Here is a 21906-nt window from a genome sequence, read left to right as displayed (position 1 = left end):
GTAGGAAGGGGGCTCTCACCAGGAATCAGACACCTTGACCTGGACTTCTCACCCTCCAGAACAGTGAGAAATAAATATCTATTTTTAAACCAACAAGTCTAAGGTTATTTGTTACGGCGGCCTGAGATGACCAAGACACAGAGATTAAAGTACAAAGTTACTGGGGTGCCTGAGTGGCTCAGTTAGTTGAGCATCTGACTCTTGATTTCAGCTTGGTCATGATCTCACAGTTTGTGAGATCGAGCCCTACGTCTACTCCCATGTCTAGTTCTGCGTCGGGATCTGTGCTGACAGAGCGGAGCTTGCTTGGAATTCTCTCTCCCTCTCTCTGCTCTCTCCATCTGCCCACACCTCTCCTTTATCTAAATAAATAAATTAATTAATTAATTAATGAAAAACCTTAAAAAAAAGTACAGGGGTGGCTCAGTTGGTTGAGCGTTGGACTCTTGATCTTGGCTCAAGGCATGATCTTACGGTTCGTGAGTTTGGTTGGTAAGTTTGAGCTCATTCATCAGGCTCCACTATCAGTATATTCTCTCTTCCTCTCTCTTTGCTCCTCCCCTGCTCACACTGGCATATGTGCGCTCTCTCTCTCTCTTTCTAAAAATAAATAAATATACTTTTTAAAAGTACAAAGTTACTCCTATTAGCAAGAAAAAATATGTAATAAGTTCAACTCTAAAAACCAACTACATACAGTGATGTTAAAAGAGAATTTTAGTTAAAATCTTAAGCATAAATTATGGTCTAAGATATATCCCAAAAGAAATTTCTGCAGTTCTAAGTAAAACTGGTTTGTCAAGGCAGAGTATACACAACACAGAGAAGGGAGTGAGAAGGCTTTGAGGACAAAGGGTAGATATGACCTACTCCCTAGAAAGAATGCCTAAGAACTGGGTGAGATAATATGAGCCTCTGGCTGTCACTCCCCTGAGGGACACACAGCTAAGTAAACCTGCCACCCCCAAATGAAAGAGCTGTGCTTGCAGCTTTTACCCAGGAGATGCAATGAGAGCTCCCCAGTCTGCTTAGCCTCCTTGGAGGAGAGCCCAGCTGTTGGGACTGAACAAGGCAGTAGATTAGCCAGCCAAAATGCCAGATCATGTATATGTTTCCTTCCTTTCCTTCCTAGTCCCCTTCTGTTCTCCAGAAGAGGGTAAAGTGAGGAGGGGAGATGAGAAGAAAGAGATTGTAAGAGTATATGCTGCTTGCAGAAACCATCACCTTTGGCCTTGAGTCTCACTTAGTTCCCACCTAGCTTGGAAATAAAACTGACAACTAAGCATACCCTAGTGACCCTGGTTAGGGTTATGAAGTTTAAACCAAATACAGGTGCCAGGTGGTGCATGCAACCATGGGATTAAAGCAATCAAATCCCTTGAGTATCAATTTTTTTTTTTTTTTTAGTCTCACTTTTATTTTATTTTTTTTTTCACAATAGTATAATTTATTTTTTTTATATGAAGTTTATTGACAAATTGGTTTCCATACAACACCCTGTGCTCATCCCAAAAGGTGCCCTCCTCAATACCCATCACCCACCCGCCCCTCCCTCCCACCCCCCATCAACCCTCAGTTTGTTCTCAGTTTTTAACAGTCTCTTATGCTTTGGCTCTCTCCCACTCTAACGTCCTTTTTTTTTTTTTTTTTTTTTTTCCTTCCCCTCCCCCATGGGTTCCTGTTAAGTTTCTCAGGATCCACATAAGAGTGAAACCATATGGTATCTGTCTTTCTCTGTATGGCTTATTTCACTTAGCATCACACTCTCCAGTTCCATCCACGTTGCTACAAAAGGCCATATTTCATTTTTTCTCATTGCCACGTAGTATTCCATTGTGTATATAAACCACAATTTCTTTATCCATTCATCAGTTGATGGACATTTAGGCTCTTTCCATAATTTGGCTATTGTTGAGAGTGCTGCTATGAACATTGGGGTACAAGTGCCCCTATGCATCAGTACTCCTGTATCCCTTGGGTAGATTCCTAGCAGTGCTATTGCTGGGTCATAGGGTAGGTCTATTTTTAATTTTCTGAGGAACCTCCACACTGCTTTCCAGAGCGGCTGCACCAATTTGCATTCCCACCAACAGTGCAAGAGGGTTCCCGTTTCTCCACATCCTCTCCAGCATCTAGAGTCTCCTGATTTGTTCATTTTGGCCACTCTGACTGGCGTGAGGTGATACCTGAGTGTGGTTTTGATTTGTATTTCCCTGATAAGGAGCGACGCTGAACATCTTTTCATGTGCCTGTTGGCCATCCGGATGTCTTCTTTAGAGAAGTGTCTATTCATGTTTTCTGCCCATTTCTTCACTGGGTTATTTGTTTTTCGGGTGTGGAGTTTGGTGAGCTCTTTATAGATTTTAGATACTAGCCCTTTGTCCGATATGTCATTTGCAAATATCTTTTCCCATTCCGTTGGTTGCCTTTTAGTTTTGTTGGTTGTTTCCTTTGCTGTGCAGAAGCTTTTTATCTTCATAAGGTCCCAGTAATTCACTTTTGCTTTTAATTCCCTTGCCTTTGGGGATGTGTCGAGTAAGAGATTGCTACGGCTGAGGTCAGAGAGGTCTTTTCCTGCTTTCTCCTCTAAGGTTCTGATGGTTTCCTGTCTCACATTTAGGTCCTTTATCCATTTTGAGTTTATTTTTGTAAATGGTGTGAGAAAGTGGTCTAGTTTCAACCTTCTGCATGTTGCTGTCCAGTTCTCCCAGCACCATTTGTTAAAGAGGCTGTCTTTTTTCCATTGGATGTTCTTTCCTGCTTTGTCAAAGATGAGTTGGCCATATGTTTGTGGGTCTAGTTCTGGGGTTTCTATTCTATTCCATTGGTCTGTGTGTCTGTTTTTGTGCCAATACCATGCTGTCTTGATGATGACAGCTTTGTAGTAGAGGCTGAAGTCTGGGATTGTGATGCCTCCTGCTTTGGTCTTCTTCTTCAAAATTCCTTTGGCTATTCGGGGCCTTTTGTGGTTCCATATGAATTTTAGGATTGCTTGTTCTAGTTTCGAGAAGAATGCTGGTGCAATTTTGATTGGGATTGCATTGAATGTGTAGATAGCTTTGGGTAGTATTGACATTTTGACAATATTTATTTTTCCAATCCATGAGCAGGGAATGTCTTTCCATTTCTTTAAATCTTCTTCAATTACCTTCATAAGCTTTCTATAGTTTTCAGCATACAGATCCTTTACATCTTTGGTTAGATTTATTCCTAGGTATTGTATGCTTCTTGGTGCAATTGTGAATGGGATCAGTTTCTTTATTTGTCTTTCTGTTGCTTCATTGTTAGTGTATAAGAATGCAACTGATTTCTGTACATTGATTTTGTATCCTGCAACTTTGCTGAATTCATGTATCAGTTCTAGCAGACTTTTGGTGGAGTCTATCGGATTTTCCATGTATAATATCATGTCATCGGCAAAAAGCGAAAGCTTGACTTCATCTTTGCCAATTTTGATGCCTTTGATTTCCTTTTGTTGTCTGATTGCTGATGCTAGAACTTCCAGCACTATGTTAAACAACAACGGTGAGAGTGGGCATCCCTGTCGTGTTCCTGATCTCAGGGAAAAAGCTCTCAGTTTTTCCCCGTTGAGGATGATGTTAGCTGTGGGCTTTTCATAAATGGCTTTTATGATCTTTAAGTATGTTCCTTCTATCCCGACTTTCTCAAGGGTTTTTATTAAGAAAGGGTGCTGGATTTTGTCAAAGGCCTTTTCTGCATCGATTGACAGGATCATATGGTTCTTCTCTTTTTTTTTGTTAATGTGATGTATCACGTTGATTGATTTGCGAATGTTGAACCAGCCCTGCATCCCAGGAATGAATCCCACTTGATCATGGTGAATAATTCTTTTTATATGCTGTTGAATTCGATTTGCTAGTATCTTATTGAGAATTTTGGCATCCATATTCATCAGGGATATTGGCCTGTAGTTCTCTTTTTTTACTGGGTCTCTGTCTGGTTTAGGAATCAAAGTAATACTGGCTTCATAGAATGAGTCTGGAAGTTTTCCTTCCCTTTCTATTTCTTGGAATAGCTTGAGAAGGATAGGTATTATCTCTGCTTTAAACGTCTGGTAGAACTCCCCTGGGAAGCCATCTGGTCCTGGACTCTTATTTGTTGGGAGATTTTTGATAACCGATTCAATTTCTTCGCTGGTGATGGGTCTGTTCAAGCTTTCTCTTTCCTCCTGATTGAGTTTTGGAAGAGTGTGGGTGTTCAGGAATTTGTCCATTTCTTCCAGGTTGTCCAATTTGTTGGCATATAATTTTTCATAGTATTCCCTGATAATTGTTTGTATCTCTGAGGGATTGGTTGTAATAATTCCATTTTCATTCATGATTTTATCTATTTGGGTCATCTCCCTTTTCTTTTTGAGAAGCCTGGCTAGAGGTTTGTCAATTTTGTTTATTTTTTCAAAAAACCAACTCTTGGTTTCGTTGATCTGCTCTACAGTTTTTTTAGATTCTATATTGTTTATTTCTGCTCTGATCTTTATTATTTCTCTTCTTCTGCTGGGTTTAGGCTGCCTTTGCTGTTCTGCTTCTAGTTCCTTTAGGTGTGCTGTTAGATTTTGTATTTGGGATTTTTCTTGTTTCTTGAGATAGGCCTGGATTGCAATGTATTTTCCTCTCAGGACTGCCTTCGCTGCGTCCCAAAGCGTTTGGATTGTTGTATTTTCATTTTCGTTTGTTTCCATATATTTTTTGATTTCTTCTCTAATTGCCTGGTTGACCCACTCATTCGTTAGTAGGGTGTTCTTTAACCTCCATGCTTTTGGAGGTTTTCCAGACTTTTTCCTGTGGTTGATTTCAAGCTTCATAGCATTGTGGTCTGAAAGTATGCATGGTATAATTTCAATTCTTGTAAACTTATGAAGGGCTGTTTTGTGACCCAGTATATGATCTATCTTGGAGAATGTTCCATGTGCACTCGAGAAGAAAGTATATTCTGTTGCTTTGGGATGCAGAGTTCTAAATAGATCTGTCAAGTCCATCTGATCCAGTGTCTCATTCAGGGCCCTTGTTTCTTTATTGACCGTGTGTCTAGATGATCTATCCATTTCTGTAAGTGGGGTGTTAAAGTCCCCAGCAATTACCACATTCTTATCAATAAGGTTGCTTCTGTTTATGAGTAATTGTTTTATATATTTGGGGGCTCCGGTATTCGGCGCATAGACATTTATAATTGTTAGCTCTTCCTGATGGATAGACCCTGTAACTATTATATAATGTCCTTCTTCATCTCTTGTTACAGCCTTTAATTTAAAGTCTAGTTTGTCTGATATAAGTATGGCTACTCCAGCTTTCTTCTGGCTTCCAGTAGCATGATAAATAGTTCTCCATCCCCTCACTCTGAATCTAAAGGTGTCCTCAGGTCTAAAATGAGTCTCTTGTAGACAGCAAATAGATGGGTCTTGTTTTTTTATCCATTCTGATACCCTATGTCTTTTGGTTGGCGCATTTAATCCATTTACATTCAGTGTTATTATAGAAAGATACGGGTTTAGAGTCATTGTGATGTCTGTATGTTTTATGCTTGTAGTGATGTCTCTGGTACTTTGTCTCACAGGGTCCCCTTTAGGATCTCTTGTAGGGCTGGTTTAGTGGTGACAAATTCCTTCAGTTTTTGTTTGTTTGGGAAGACCTTTATCTCTCCTTCTATTCTAAATGACAGACTTGCTGGATAAAGGATTCTTGGCTGCATATTTTTGCTGTCTAGCACCCTGAAAATCTCGTGCCAATTCTTTCTGGCCTGCCAAGTTTCAAAAGAGAGATCAGTCACGAGTCTTATAGGTCTCCCTTTATATGTGAGGGCACGTTTACCCCTTGCTGCTTTCAGAATTTTCTCTTTATCCTTGTATTTTGCCAGTTTCACTATGATATGTCGTGCAGAAGATAGATTCAAGTTACGTCTGAAGGGAGTTCTCTGTGCCTCTTGGATTTCAATGCCTTTTTCCTTCCCCAGTTCAGGGAAGTTCTCAGCTATTATTTCTTCAAGTACCCCTTCAGCACCTTTCCCTCTCTCTTCCTCCTCTGGGATACCAATTATGCATATATTATTTCTTTTTAGTGTATCACTTAGTTCTCTAATTTTCCCCTCATACTCCTGGATTTTTTTATCTCTCTTTTTCTCAGCTTCCTCTTTTTCCATAACTTTATCTTCTAGTTCACCTATTCTCTCCTCTGCCTCTTCCATCCGAGCCGTGGTGGTTTGCATTTTGTTTTCCATTTCCTTTAAAGCGTTTTTCAGCTCCTCGTGACTGTTCCTTAGTCCCCTGATGTCTGTAGCAAGAGATTCTCTGCTGTCCTGTATGCTGTTTTCCAGCCCAGCGATTAATTTTATGACTATTATTCTAAATTCACTTTCTGTTATATTATTTAAATCCTTTTTGATCAGCTCATTAGCTGTTGTTATTTCCTGGAGATTCTTCTGAGGGGAATTCTTCCGCTTGGTCATTTTGGATAGTCCCTGGTGTGGTGAGGGCCTGCAGGGCACTTCCCCTGTGCTGTGGTGTATAACTGGAGTTGGTGGGCGGGGCCGCAGTCCGACCTGATGTCTGCCCCCAGCCCACCGCTGGGGCCACAGTCAGACTGGTGTGTGCCTTCTCTTCCCCTCTCCTAGGGGCAGGATTCACTGTGGGGTGGCGTGGCCCGTCTGGGCTACTTGCACACTGCCAGGCTTGTGATGCTGGGGATCTGTCGTATTAGCTGGGGTGGGAAGGCAAGGTGCACGGCGGCAGGGGGGGCAGGCTTAGCTCGCTTCTCCTTAGGTGATCCACTTCAGGAGGGGCCCTGTGGCAGCCGGAGGGAGTCAGATCGCTACCGGAGGTTTGGCTCCGCAGAAGCACAGAGTTGGGTGTTCGCGCGGAGCGAGCAATTTCCCTGGCCGGAGCCGGTTCCCTTTGGGATTTTGGCTGGGGGATGGGCGGGGGAGATGGCGCTGGCGAGCGCCTTTGTTCCCCGCCAAACTGAGCTCTGTCGTCCGGGGGCTCCGCAGCTCACCCTCCCTTTGTCCTCCAGCCTTCCCGCTTTCCGAGCAGAGCTGTTAACTTATGACCTCCCAGACGCTAAGTCGCGCTTGCTGTCGGAACACAGTCCGTCAGGCCCCTCCGCTTTTGCAAGCCGGACTCGGGGGCTCTGCTTGGCCGGCGAGCCGCCCCTCCGCCCCGGCTCCCTCCCGCCAGTCCGTGGAGCGCGCACCGCCTCGCCGCCCTTCCTACCCTCTTCCGTGGGCCTCTCGTCTGCACTTGGGTCCGGTGACTCTGTTCTGCTAATCCTCTGGCGGTTTTCTGGGTTATTTAGGCAGGTGTAGGTGGAATCTAAGTGATCAGCAGGACGCGCGGTGAGCCCAGCGTCCTCCTATGCCGCCATCTTCCCAGAATTCTCCCTTGAGTATCAATTTTAAGAAGACATTTGTGAAAAAATCATTTTCATAGAAAAGAAGGCAATGGAAAATTTTTGTGAATTCTTTTTTTGTTTTTTTTTTTCATGAATTCTTAAAATGAAACTTCAAAGTTGTTTCATGTCTGTGGCAGTGGCTTTGGGTAATAATTCGACATTCCTTGGTGCTCATATTTCTCTTCTGGTATCAGGAATATTTTGGTAAAAAATTTTCAGAAGCTCTGGAGTAAGATAAGTTCAGAAAAATGAATTTGGCAATTAGATTTGACAATTCTGAGCTCTCTGGTGACATGGTAACAGCAATTTCAGAGGCATCATGCGAGGCAGGATGGAGAGGTGAGGAAGTGGGACCAGTAAGGCTAGCTAAACTGTGAAGAGAAAAAAGAGAAAGGAGGGGAGCCACAATGGGGTTGTGGGGTCTTGTTCCATGGCCATTGCCGCGTCTAGTGCTGGGAGGACAGTGATCATTGTGAAGGGGTCTATCAAAGGAGAAGCAATTCTACAGCTGAGGCAGCATCCACCCAACATACCTGGCAGTTGGAAGTTCCTAGATGCAGGGCAAGACAAACAGGAGCATTAGCAGGCATGGAGATGGACTGTGTATAATATGTAATAGGACTTGTATAAGGAGGAATTAGGATCTCCTTCTGGCTGTGTCCAGAGTTAGTGACGGCATTTGGAGCAAATCAGGCTCTTGCAGTGAGGTGGTTGGATGCTTCTTAAGTATTTCTCCAATGCTAACATTCAAGAATATTGCTGTTTATTTTGATGATAACTCATGGTCTCTTCCCGGACCTTTTTGACTTCCTGGATACTTTAACTCTAGGTGGGCATTTTTATAAAAAGTGGCACATTAAGAAAACACTAGCTCTCTGAGACTTGAAAGTGAAAACATTTCTACTGGCTGGATGAGGAAGAGATACATTAACTTTTCCCCCCTCAAGGTGGATAGCACCGATGACTCTGTTCTTCGACTAATCCACGACTCTCCATTTCTCTCACCTTAGTAAATACCTCTCTCGAGTGCTAGCCTCTGCTACAGCTAGCTGCACTCTACTACCCACCAGCCTCTGAGGATGCCACAGGACAAACCACAGGCAGACTTGGTAACAAAAGCAACAATGATCACTGTGTTCCTTCTGTGGGCCAGCCACCGTACCGAACACTTCTCATTCTCTCCATCATTTATTTCATTCACTCAGTGCTACTGAGGACACTGTTCTAGGTGCTGGTGAAGCAACAGTAACAAAACAGGTAAGAATTCCTCCCCTCACGGAGCTTACATTCTAATGGGAGTATTCCTCATGTCTTGTACCCGCACGCCATGAAGGACTTGCTGTTCCCATTTGAAATACGAACAAATGAAGGTGGCATCTATTGCTAATTGCTTATCCATTCTTCCTTGTTCTAAACAAACAATATTTATTTTTAAAAAAAAATTTTTTTTAACGTTTATTTATTTTTGAGACAGAGCATGAACGGGGGAGGGGCAGAGAGAGAGGGAGACACAGAACCGGAAGCAGGCTCCAGGCTCTGAGCCATCAGCCCAGAGCCCGACAAGGGGCTCAAACTCACGGTCCGCGAGATCGTGACCTGAGCCGAAGTCGGCCGCTTAACCAACTGAGCCACCCAGGCGCCCGGAAACAAACAATATTTAGACCAGCAACGCACCCAATGAAAAATACTGACCTTTCTCCGATCTCTGGTAGTTAGGGGTGGCCAAGCACGTGTGTGAGTATGTATTTACGTGTGCATGTATACGTGTAAGAAATGAAATGTGTGTGTGTGAAATGGAATCATGACATATAGGCTGAAGCCCCTGGGAAGGCTTGGAAACAAGCCTTGGGAGGAGGTGGTTTTGCTTTGATTGCCTGCAGGAAGGAATACTTGGCAGTGGAGGAGCCATCGTGAGTCCAGGAGGCCAAACACCACACAAGGACTATGAAGGAAAACGCTGCAAGGAGCCAGCATGTAGTCACCCCAGTTTTGGACTACTGAATTTATGGATTTCTTGTTATGGGAGGAGAACGGCCCCTTTTCAGTTAAGTTCTTTGGTGAGGTCTCTATTCCAGGTAGGCAAGTGCAATCCTAACTGACCCCAGTGTCTTGGCCCCAGCCATAGGTCTAGTGGTGACAGAGTCAGCATGAAAGCACAGACTTGTCTCCCCCCAAATGCCATGTTCTCTCTGGGCTACCGTGTACCTATAAGGCTTTTGCCTCTGCAAACACCTTCTCATGTTCACCCCCTGCCTATTGGGAAAGTGTTCAGGGGCTCATAGAACTCTGGACTTGGCACTGTATTTCTATGTGTATTCTGCACAATATTTGGTTTTTCCACGCTCCATTCAGATCTGACTGCACAACTAAGCCATGGACCTTTGTGAGCCGGCTCCCCAGTGCAGGTTCCTAGAACTTAACATTCTCTTCAGAGAACAGAACTGTAGAGCTTGTTACTAAGCCGCTCTGGCTTTATTTTTCTTACAAGAAATAAGTCCTTGTAGCCCTAGGAAGCCAGCTTGACCACACTCAGGAGATTGGAAGCCCAACCCCTCATCGTACCCTGCTGACGGCTTCCTGCTGATTTTTCCTTTCATGTATGGATTTGCTTATTCTTGACCTCCTCCCCACCCCCAAAAAACCTTTTTTCCCCCCGACAGACACACTGTCTGATAGCTTTTCTGTTACTGCTGACATTTAGAATAAAATGCCCTGATCTGTCAGCTGCTGCATCTGGGGCTTGCCCCTACTGGCCTCACATTCAGTATGTGGGTCTGGGATGTTCCCGGGCTGTCCCAGCTGGCCAGAATTAACTAAGTTGAGCCCACCTGTGTCCTGAGTACCACACACACACACACACACACACACACACACACACTGTAGAAGAATTATTCAGGTGAGCCACTTTGTGGCATTTCCCATATGGCAACATGACATGAATTATCAGTGACTAATGTTCTTCTCACAAAATCACAGCTAAAGGCACAGATTCCTGCTTCAGGGACATACAAGAGACACTGCTTTAGGAGAACAAAGTACTGCCGTAGAACAACAGTGCATCACCCACTACACCTTCAAAGAACAGAAAGCTCTAAATTGTCTTTCTCTCAAAGGAGAAACTCACCCTCAGGAAAAAGCATATGAGAAAGTGCAATTCCTTTACCACAAGCTTCTTTCAGCTCTGGTTCTCGCTATAGTGTGCCCGAGGTAAGCACAGAAGATAGACTCAAACATATTCAAAACTCAGTCTTTCTTTTAATTCTTTGAAACATTACAGCATTGTTGCAAATGTATATAAGAGGAAGCAAACTCTGTTTTGGTTATCTATCTATGTAACAACCACCTCAACACTTAGAACCTTAAAACAGCGACTGTTTTGATTTTCTTTTACAATTCTGTGGGTTGGCTGGAATCAGGCATGTGGTTCTTCTGCCCGCCCCCCCTCCCGATGCCTGCTGGGGCTGCAGTCATCCCAGGGCTTAACTGACTGGTTGGTCCAAGATGGTTCATTCACAGCTCTGGTGCCTTGGCAGGGACAGATGGAAGGCTGGCACCAGCCAGGATTCTGGGACAGCTGAGCCACTTTCTCACCCTATAGAGTCTCAGGTCTAATCTCTTTCCATATGACCTCTCCATGTGGTATTTCCAGCAGGGTAACTGGACTTCTTAAATGGCAGGTTGCTCACAAAAGAAGAAACTTCCAGGCTTCCTTAAGTCTTAGGCTCAGTAACTGACACAGTGTCACTTCCATTTCATTGTATGAGTTAGTGAGTCTCAGGGCCAGTCCAGAGTCAATATGGAACTAGACTGCATAGCAGCATGAGAGGCATGGTCTATTGAGAGCCATCTTGGGAAAGTGACTACTGCATTGATATTCACTCTATGGAATGTGGAAATGACACTTGATATGTTAAATCATGCTTTGTGGAAGAAAACGTGTTGCCTTATTAGCTCTGTGAATCATCAAGATGCATAGATATTGGGAGCATCTAGAAGCTACACATATCCAGTGAATCTAAGTGTTTCAAAAACATGATCAGGACCTCTAGGGGGGAAATCACATTTTATTCAATGGTTACATACACAAGAAATAAAGCTCGGTAAATAGATGGGTAAATTTAATATTCTCAGTATAGCAAGTTAGTAATATCATGTATTGGATATTTATTAAGAATAGGCACTGGGCCATCATTATTTATACATGATTTTACTTAATCTTTACAAATACTCTATGGGGCGAGTATTATTACCTCAAATTTCCACATGAGAAACTAAAGTTCCATGAGATTTTGTAACTTGCCTAAGATTGAACATGTAGTAATTGGATGAGTCAAGATGTATACCTAAGTTGACCTGATATTGAAACCCTTGCGTTTTTAAACTCTATCATTTTACTTGTTTTGTCTTTGCTCACTGTTTTCTTAAATTGTTATAGAATAATCGTCCTTTTAAGTGGAAACAAGAGCCACATCCCATATTCCCATCTCTAAAGATTTAGAACCCATTTCCTACTTAGACAGCCTGCTGAAGTCAAGATTTTAAAATCCAGTTTTTATCTTGGCATGATAGTCCAGACCATTTCCCAGAGCTCTCATATCTACAAACATATGCCTCTGTGCTTAAACTTGAACTTCATCCAAACCCCAAGGTTATTAGTGAGTAAAATCCTCCTTCTGGTTTTATCTAGGTATCTGGAAAGTTTCCCTTTGGCACTAGAGCCGTGAATCACAACTTCTCATTCGTGTCATCTAAGGACAGAGAAATGGAATACCTGTGCTTGCATTTTGTGGTAACGTGATTTTGGAAACGTCTCACCAAAAATCAGGTTATCCTGGTGAAAGATTTAGTAGTAGAAATTGCTGTTGGTGGCATGGGGTAGAAATTGCCAGTGAACTCTGTATTGATTCGGCTACTATGTATGGGTCATGGAGGGCCTCCTTGCCACTATGCTCCAGACACATTAGGTTGTTGTCCTTTACGAGAATTTCCTATACTCTCCTGCCTTGGGGCCTCTATGCCATTTGTCATTTAGAAAGTCATTTCCTTCAAACTCCACCTTTCTAAATCCTTCAAGTCCAAGCTCAAAATCCACTTTCCAGATCAAGGTTTTTTTCATCTAAGTTGAATTAATCTCTATGAATGTGTATTAGCTATTGCTGCAGGAAAAAAAAAATCACCCCAAAACTTAAAGGTTTAAAACAACACTATTTGCTCACAATTCTCTGCATTGACAATTTGAGTGAGGCTCAGCTGGGATGGCTTGTCTCCAGGTGTCGTTGATGGGGTTACTCACGTGTTTGCAATCTGTAACCAGGGACCAGCTGGCTGAGGAGGCCGCACTCACATGTCCAAGGCCTTGACTGTGTTGATTGAAATGTTGGGTAGTTTGAGCCTGCTCTATCCCTGAGCGGAGAGTGGATGTCACAAGGCTGTTGTAGAACATCATTTTGCCACATTTTATTGGTCAAAGCAAACCATAATGCTAACCCAGATGTAAAGGGTACAGAAACTAAAATATGAATCCTACTCTTTCTTTTTCAAATATGGCCTTACTGTTTTATTTTTTTAATTTATTTTTCTATAATCTTCCTCAAAGTTGCGATTTATGATTGGTAAATGAAATTGTGTGAGGCGAACATGATAACCACTACACTATGGAAACGGTAAATGAAATTGTGAACACGTTCAGTTGAGCTTTCTCTCTAAACCATAGTATTTTTAGTTTCTAATTAACTAATTTTATACTTAACAGAAAATTGCAAAAATAGTACAGGTAGTTTCCAGGTGTCCCTCACTCAGCTTCCCCAGGGTTAACATCTTGGATAACCACAGTACAATTGTCAGAAAAGGAAATGAACTCCGAGTGCTTTGGTACTGTTAACTAAACACCATATTTGAACGTCAACACTACATTCTTTTTACTGTTCTAGAATCTATCCAGGCTTTCACTTGCATTTGTTTGTTACTCCTCCTTAGTCTGCTGCAGTCTTAAATTACAGCAGTTCCTCCGTCTCACCTTATCTTTAATTAATTTGACATTTTAGAAGAATATCAATCCATTATTTTGTCAAGTGTCCCTTACGTGAGTTTGCTAATGTCTAGTGTTTTCTCGTGATCAAACACAATTGCACATATTTGGGGCAAAAGTGCTACAGGTATGATGTTGTGTCCCCCTTAGTGCATTGTACTAAAGGTTTATGATGTGAATGCATGTTATTTCCTGGCATCGTTGACCTTGATCATTTGGGTTAGGTGGTCTTTGCCTGGTTTCTCACTGTAAAATTACCATCTTTCCCTGTAAGGTTAATAGTCACTTAGGAGAAACTTTGAAACTATGGAAAGTATATTTCTCCTCAAACTTTCAGGCACTAAATCAAACACTGATCAGTGGATTCTGTCTGCAACAATGACGGTACTGTTTGGCTAATGGGGGTTTTCAATTTTCCTCTTTCCTTCTATATCATTGAAATCTACTATAAAAAAGACCTTTCCTTTCTCCTCACTTATTTATATCAGTATGAACTCAATATTTATTTTATTCTATGGGTTAAAATCCAATACTACCATTATATATGTTGCTACTCAAAAACGTAGGCCATATTTTTTTTTTAATTTTTTTTTTTAACGTTTATTTATTTTTGAGACAGAGAGAGACACAGCATGAACGGGGGAGGGGCAGAGAGAGAGGGAGACACAGAATCGGAAACAGGCTCCAGGCTCTGAGCCATCAGCCCAGAGCCTGATGCGGGGCTCCAACTCGCAGACCGCGAGATCAGGACCTGAGCCGAAGTCGGCCACTTAACCGACTGAGCCACCCAGGCGCCCCGGCCATATTTTTTTTTAAGTGGGAAAATACTCTTCTATAAGTGCAGAGGCACTTAATAAGCTTAAAGAAAATTCCGCTAAATGGAAAATATTAAAATTATGATTACATATCTCTTTATATTGAAATATATAAATATTTGGGCTGAAATATTTCCAAAAGTACTGACTTTTAGCCTCCATTTGGATTCTTTTCTTTATTTTTGCAAAATAAGCTCACCAAAAAGGTGTTTCTATTTATGATTTTTGAATATTTTTCCAAATATCGATCTTGTAAAATCTGGTGCAGGATATAACTTTATCCTATTTAATAGGAATTCCATCAACACTTCTTTCCATAAGTCAAGTTTTCTAAAATAGAATTATAGAGTTTTAAAATGAAATCTTTTACATAATAGAAACTCTTGTTTTTAAAGCTAATTCCTTGTTTCAGTAGGGATAAATTTCAATGTCTTCCCATTTGCAATTTTGTGCTTAATAATTATAATTTTACAGATTAAAAAGCTGATGTTACTTCCCCCCCTTTCTTTGTTGAATATTTTAACTAAAGACTCCTAACTAATTTTGAACAGAATGTCTATTTCTAAAAGTTGATCAGTGACACTAGAAGCAAATAAAGTGTTAGTCATGCATAAGATTGTTTTTTAAAGACATCAACTTTATCCTCCAAATATTACATGTATGTAGCTTACTCTAACTTTGTATATTTAAACTAGTGAATTTTGACTACAGTCACCATGTCAATTTACAGAATATCACAGCTTTTGTACATAATCACCATGATCAATCTCAAGTAAATTTCTGCTCCATATTTTTCTTACTTTGGTAAAAACATTATTTTACTGAGTTGCTGTGCTACTTGCAAATATGTATTCATATCATCACTTGCATTCACTAGTTTACTTTTAAAAATAACACTAACATTTACAATAAGTTCAGAAAATTCCCCTTTGACACAATAAACTTCCAAAAGCTTTTCTTCGGTTCTGTGAATTGGTTAAACATTTTAAAATCCTTATTGGAATTTATTAATTTTTTTTTTATTTAACTCATCTGCTCACAGTGTTATAAAAGTGTCATAATTCAATGGTTTGTAAACTCTTTTGCTATTGGTGTCAACTCATTAATAGCCATTGCTTTACATTCTTACAGGCCCGAGGAAACTCAGAACTAAAACTGAGAGAAATTAACTTAGGAGAACTGTTCTTTGACCTAATGAAGCCCTGCTGCATGAAGTGCTATGGAAACACGTCTTCCGCAGCTGCAAGTGCTAAACCATACGCACCTGGGCTCAAAAGTATAGGTAAGATTTCAACAAGTGGGAAGGAGGTCAAGAAGAAGTTTCCAAGTGAAGTAGCGGCATGAGCAGAAGCACGGTCAGGAAATGCCAAATGCCAAGGTGTTAAAATAATGGGCACAAGGGTGCCTGGGTGGCTCAGTTGGTTAAATGTCTGACTTCAGCTGAGGTCATGATCTCGCTGTTTGTGAGTTCGAGCCCCACGTCTGTACTGACAGCTCAGAGCCTGGAGCCTGCTTCAGATTCTGTGTCTGCCTCTCTCTCTGCCCCTCCCCTACTCATGGTCTGTCTCTGTCTCTCTCAAAAATAAATAAACATTAAAAAAAATAAAAAAAAATAAAATAATAGGCCCAATCTTCTTAAAACAATAACTAACGTTTGATGTAGGTGTTGCTGTTCCTTCAGCACATTTCTGTCTTCTGATTGTCTTATCGTCAGTGATAGCATTTAGGACCCCGTGGTGGATGGCAAGTATCCTGAGTGTTATGGGTTCGTCATCAACTTTCTTGAGAAACAGAAGATCAATACTGAATTTTTATAAAATATGCATAGATTAAACGCTTGCTTCTGAAAGGGTTTATTGCAAAATAAAATAAGCATAACCAGATAATTAAAAAGTTATGGATTCATATCATAAGATAAATTACCAGACTATTGTAGCAACAGTATCTGGATACTCTCTGTGGCAGGACTGCTAAGCCTCTACTTCCCACACATTTTTCACTTATAAATAATCTTTAATTCCCTATATGTTTCACTAAAACCCACTGACTATTATCCTGGTGGCTTCATGGCTCTTACAGGTCATGGCATGGGCCACCCATCATGGGCCACCCATCACAGGCCATGACAGACTAGGTGCTCTACCCAGTGGCAGCAGGATCTGTAGAATCAGATACATCTCCCGCTACCACCAGAAAATGTTACTAGCTGCTCGTGTCCAAATGCCATCTTTTTATCAGCCAACATTGTGCATGTTGCACTTCATAAGGTTGGGAAAGGGGAGATGAGCTGTCTTTCGGAGTTTAGCATGTGTTATGGTGAGAACTATGTCAAGTGCACCTGCCTCTTATATTCTATTAGGAGAGACTGGTTAGAAATTGAAGTACAATGAAGAGGTCTTACCAACTCTCTTGTAGTGCAGCTATTAATAATGATCCTCTTTAAAAAGGAGAAAATCCAGGACAAATGCTCAACTGGACTGGCTGCTAGAAGAGAAGGCTAAAACCAGAATGTTCTAGGTAAATCAGGATACTTCTCTTCTTAAACCTGGAATTGTCTTTGACTCCAGCACATGCAACCAACCCCTAAGTCTTGTTTCTGTTTTATCTGACATTTCTCTTGAATTTGACCCCCAGTTTTTATTCTCACTGTATCCACTTTAGCTTAGATAATTGTTACCACACAGCTGTGTTATTTATAATAACCTATTTACAGATCTACGACCCATTTTCTCCTTCTATCCATTCTCTTCAACTTACCATAGTTTTCTTTCTCCAGAAACTTGTGTGTCTCATCACACCCTTGCTGAAAAAATCTTTTAATGGCTCCTCAGTACCTGCAGAGTAAATTCCAAATTTGATTCGAAGTATAGTCCGCCCCTATTCTACACTGACAGATTCATTTCTTACTCCTTCCTTCCATGAATCCTTCATTCCTGCTTGGCTTGATCTCTCACCATTTCCTAAAAATGCTTGGCATTTGGCATTTGCTGTCCATGCTTTTGTTCATGCTGTTGCTTCTACTTAGTCTTCGGGACCTGGACCTCACTTGTTGAAATCTGACCTGTAAGTCCAAGTAACATCTTCAAGAATCCTTTTGTGACTCCCCATCTAGAAATACTTTTTATCCCCTGAAGTTCCGCAATAGTGTAGAAAATAGTCTGAGGGTGTATTATGCAAACACCTTAAATTCAAAGAGCTTTTCAGTGGCAAACTCTTGAAGGACAGAGATGATCTCTTTCATCTTTTGATACCCAACAATGCCACACAGTACCTTTGAACATGCTGCTACTTACTAAATATTCACTGAGTGAGATAGTAAATGAATGGCCAATGAGTCCACCCTGAGGTAATAATGAATAGAGTCCTTTCTTGAGAAAATATATTTACAACTTGATGGAAACTGTTCGTCAGTTTGGTCTGCCATAACAAAATACCACAGACTGGGGGGAGGAAGGGCTTAAACAACAGACATTTATTTCTCACAGTTCTGGAGGCTGAGAAGTCCAAGACCAAGGTGCCAGCAGATTCAGTTCCTAGTGGAGACCTCCTTCCTGGGTTGCAGACAGCTCCCTTCTTGTGTCCTCACGTGGTGAAGAGGGAGAGAGAGGACTCTGGTCTCTCTCTCTTTCCTTATAAGGATACTAATCCCACCACGGGGGGACCCATGATTCATCTAAACCTAAATTACCTCCCAAAGGCCTCACCTCCAAATACCGTCACATTGAGGGTTAAGGCTTCGGCATATGAGTTTTGGGGAACACAAACATTCAGTACATAACAGGGACATTCAGTCACAAGTAATGATTAAACATAAACCTGTCAGTAGGAGAATCTTTTTGAGTGAGCTGACCTTTTGGTCTGTAAAACACTACAAATAGGTTAATTCACCTTTGCATAGTCTCAGCCTTGCTTATTAAACTTTGAGTCTTCCGTAAATACTAAACAAGATCAATTTCACTTTTTATAACTCTGATTTCCATTAACAAAGACATTATGAATAAAGATATAAGGTGCGAGTGTGTGTTTGTGTCTCTGTATATATCTCAAAGAAAGGATCTACATCAAACTGATAACAGTGGTTACTTACTGGGAAGATAGTGGCATTGGAGGGGTGTATCATTCTTGTACTCCTGATATGTTTCAATAATTCTGTAGTGAACATACATTGCATGTTATGTGTAAAATAGAAAAATAAAAAAAAAAAATTTAAAGAAGTCTTAGCCTCCATGGCACTATGTGTATGATCTCTCAGAAGTGTGACCTGCCTTCAAAAAGTTCACAACACAGTATTCCCTTTGAAACTCCCAAGAAATGAGGGGAATAAAAATTTGGCTCAATGCTTTTTCAATGACAAATCTTACCAGAGTAAGAAAATAATCTATGACTGAAAGTAAAAATCTATTTGGCAAGTAAATAATATAGAGAAAAAAGAGAAAAGCATGGGAAAGTAGAACTCGTGTGTTTTATATATTATAAAATCCCTTTACGCAAAAAATTTTACAATCCCAAAGTCAATGGATTCATAGGCCTAAGATCTGAAAAACACTGTGACTAAAATCATTAAAGCTATTAAAGTATTTAAATATTTAATTCTTTAAGGATCAAGTAAGTGTTAGCCATAAAACAAAATGAGAGAACATCTGGAAGGCAAAGAGGTTGAAAGATTGAAAATTAAAAAGCAAATGGTGTGCTTAGTGCTACTGTGGGACCTCGGCAAATGGATATAAACCCATTTGAAGATAAATACAGAGTTTGTGTAATTACAATGAGCCTGAAGATGGGTTTAGCATTTATACATCTCCCGGGAAGCTTAGTGAGTCAGAAACATAAAACCAAAGCAAAGGGAGGTTATTAAAATATTATTTCCTGTTGTATTGTAGAACTCGAGAAGAGAATAAACATACCGATTACTTGCATGGCCGGTTCCACGTCTGTTGTGGCCTCTTCCAACAATGACAGCAGCTTGGCTGATATCTGATGCACAGATTCAATGTTGCTAAACAAGCTATCCACGTCCAGCCGATCAATCTGAAGAAACACAAACATTGAGCACCAGCTGATGGAGAGAGACGCACTGTATTTAGGACATTTTCTCCTGCTAAACAGTAAGCATTTTCTGTGTCAGCCCATGCTGCTTCCATCAACCGTTGCTGTAAACATTCTTATTTGGGATTTCTAGAGTAAATGTGCAGTTTTTCATGCAAAAAAAAAAAAAGGATGGTGCATCTGTTACCTTTTTCTTTATTTTGACCAAGTTTTAATGAGTTGGATGTACATGTGCATATTCCTATAAGAACCAGAGTATGAAGAAGACGTAAGCCACCTAATCAGTATTTTTATTAACTGCCATCTATGAGGGTATTGTACCAGTGTGTATGAATTTAGAACATTTTAATGCTTATACAGCAGAAGTCAGACCTCACTCTAGGCAAGTAACTATTTTCAAAGCTGTTCTAAAACCACAGATGTTCTAAAAGCGATGACAAGTAGATGTACTGAATTGCTTCCTGCTTTTTTTCTTAAAAGAAATGTGAATGGAAATTTCACCAAACATGTTCTACTAATTAAAGTTTCATCATATTTTGTAACTTCATGCACCCCCTCAAAAACCAGTAGAATCATTCCTAGATCTTAGAGCTGGTGGTTATAATATTTTATTTATTCATTCATCTCTCCTTCATTAAGTATTTCCTGAGGGTCTTCTATGTCTCAAGAATTATAATGAAACCAAATTCTGTCAGAGGCATTGGGTGATTAGTAGAGGGATGACCAATCATCCTAAGCTATCTAAGTAGAATTTGGTGAGATATGTGCCCTGATATTGCTGGATCTTACTCTAAATCTTTCTCTTGAGTTTAAGTCTGATCTCCTTTCATAATCAGATAGCATCTAATTGGCTCATGAGCAGATTGATACAGGCTTCACTGGGCTACCACTGGGAATAGGAGTAGGAGTAGGAGTACATGAGGTCATAGGTGGGGAATCAAGTCATCAATCACCAAGTAAGTCATGGAAGAGCTTCAAAGGTAGAAACCAGAGCTGCTGGTTCACAACCAGGTCAGCAAATTAGGGATGAGAGACACAAGGAGTTCACCTAAGGATCAAAAAAGGAGGCCAAGAAACTTAGGGAAATTGGGACAAAGGGTATAGGGTTAGAGGCCGATGTGGAGGAATTCTGTAGATGAAAAGTCAAGACTGCAGCTGTTTTCTCACGTTCTCAGCATTGGTTTCTCCAGATGTGCTAGGTCAATGGCGGAGGGAGAGGAGGAGGGAGACAATCTGCTCATCTTTTTATCTCATCCGTTTTCGACGTTGACTCATCTGTTATTCCCCATACCAGACAGAGATATTATTTTGATATAGATACTCTGTTATTAAACATGGAAGCATTGCTTCACATTCCACCTTGTTTAAAATTTGGTGACTACGTCAGTTATTTCTTATGCAATATCATCTAGCTGTCCGCATTCCTCTGAACCATTATGGGAAATTCCTCACCTTCCTATCATCAGTCTTGTCTTCAAGAAAACTCCCAGCCTTATGTGTTATCAAATTCCATGTGATTCTATGTAGTGGGTTTATTTCAATATTTTAATTATTATTTGATTTTATTTTTAAAATTTTAAATTTAAGTTTTTTATGTATTTAAAAATAATCTGTATTTCCATGATTACATTGCAATCATTATTAGCTCTTAAGGTATCTAAGTATCTCACAAAATGTTCCTTTAAGTACTCTTTTTAATAAGATAGGGCACATACGGCTGTTCTGCCTGAAATCTTTGGATACTTAAGACTTTCAATTTCTATTTTACAAAGTATATTTAATATTATGCAAAATATCTAAAAGGTAGGTAGCAGTTACATGACTTTTTTTGTAAATGAGAATTTTAAATGGCTAAAAATGTCACATATTTCTGGGTACCACTGATTTAACACATTTTTATTCTAAGGAATTGCTTTATGCATTGGGTATTAATTAAATAACAATGGGGTAACTTTGCATAGTGCAAAATATGTTTTCTAAAAGTTGTGTATGAATTAAATTTTTGTAGATTGATTCACTTTATTTTTAAAAGTTTTTTTTTTAATGTGTATTTATTTTTTGAGAGAGTGCGCGCGAGAGAGAATGAGAGAGCATGAGCAGGAGAGGGGCAGAGAGAGAGAGGGACAGAGGATCCAAAGTGGGTTCTGCCCTGACAGCAGCAAGCCTTAGGAGGGCTCAAACTCACAAACTGTGAGAACATGATCTGAGCCGAAGTCAGAGGCTCAACCGACTGAGCCACCCAGGTGTCCCTAGATTGGTTCGCTTTAGATGTACCATTGAACACTTCTTAAAATCATATTTTGAAATGAATCTTTCTAACATAAAATTTCATTCCCAGTTCACTTGCTTTATATGATAAAAAATCAGATGTAATTGATAGAGTGTACCCTATTATTATTTCATTTTGTGAAATAATAATGTGAAAAGTTTCTTCTGAAAAGTTTAAAGGTTTTGTATTTATTATTTCATAGATCATTGCAACTTTTCTGTAAGATATGAATTAGTTTGAAGATAGAAAAGCTCATGTGGAGTGAAAAGAGGTACCATGTTCAAAATTATGAAGTTCAGGGCGGATTTGGAACTGGAAATTCATCTTTTAATCCTTTTCTTTAGTCCA

General features: G+C 40.4%; 1 protein-coding gene across 1 annotated transcript in view; it reads right to left on the bottom strand.

The window, feature by feature from the left end:
- The window catches only part of ARHGEF38 (Rho guanine nucleotide exchange factor 38), a 139346-nt gene that overhangs the window by 57036 nt on the left and 60404 nt on the right, over positions 1 to 21906 (bottom strand). Inside the window, exon 3 of the mRNA XM_047091413.1 lies at positions 19148 to 19271. Within this exon, the coding sequence (XP_046947369.1) occupies positions 19148 to 19271 (124 nt within the window). The remainder of the gene's footprint in view (positions 1 to 19147; positions 19272 to 21906) is intronic.

The sequence above is a fragment of the Lynx rufus genome, unplaced genomic scaffold, assembly GCF_022079265.1.
Source record: "Lynx rufus isolate CCGP_SWC_20201006 ecotype Redwood Valley unplaced genomic scaffold, mLynRuf1.p SCAF_3, whole genome shotgun sequence".
Lineage (NCBI taxonomy): Eukaryota > Metazoa > Chordata > Mammalia > Carnivora > Felidae > Lynx > Lynx rufus.
The sequence above is the reverse complement of the archived record's forward strand: the minus strand, read 5'-3'. Positions and strand labels throughout refer to the sequence as shown.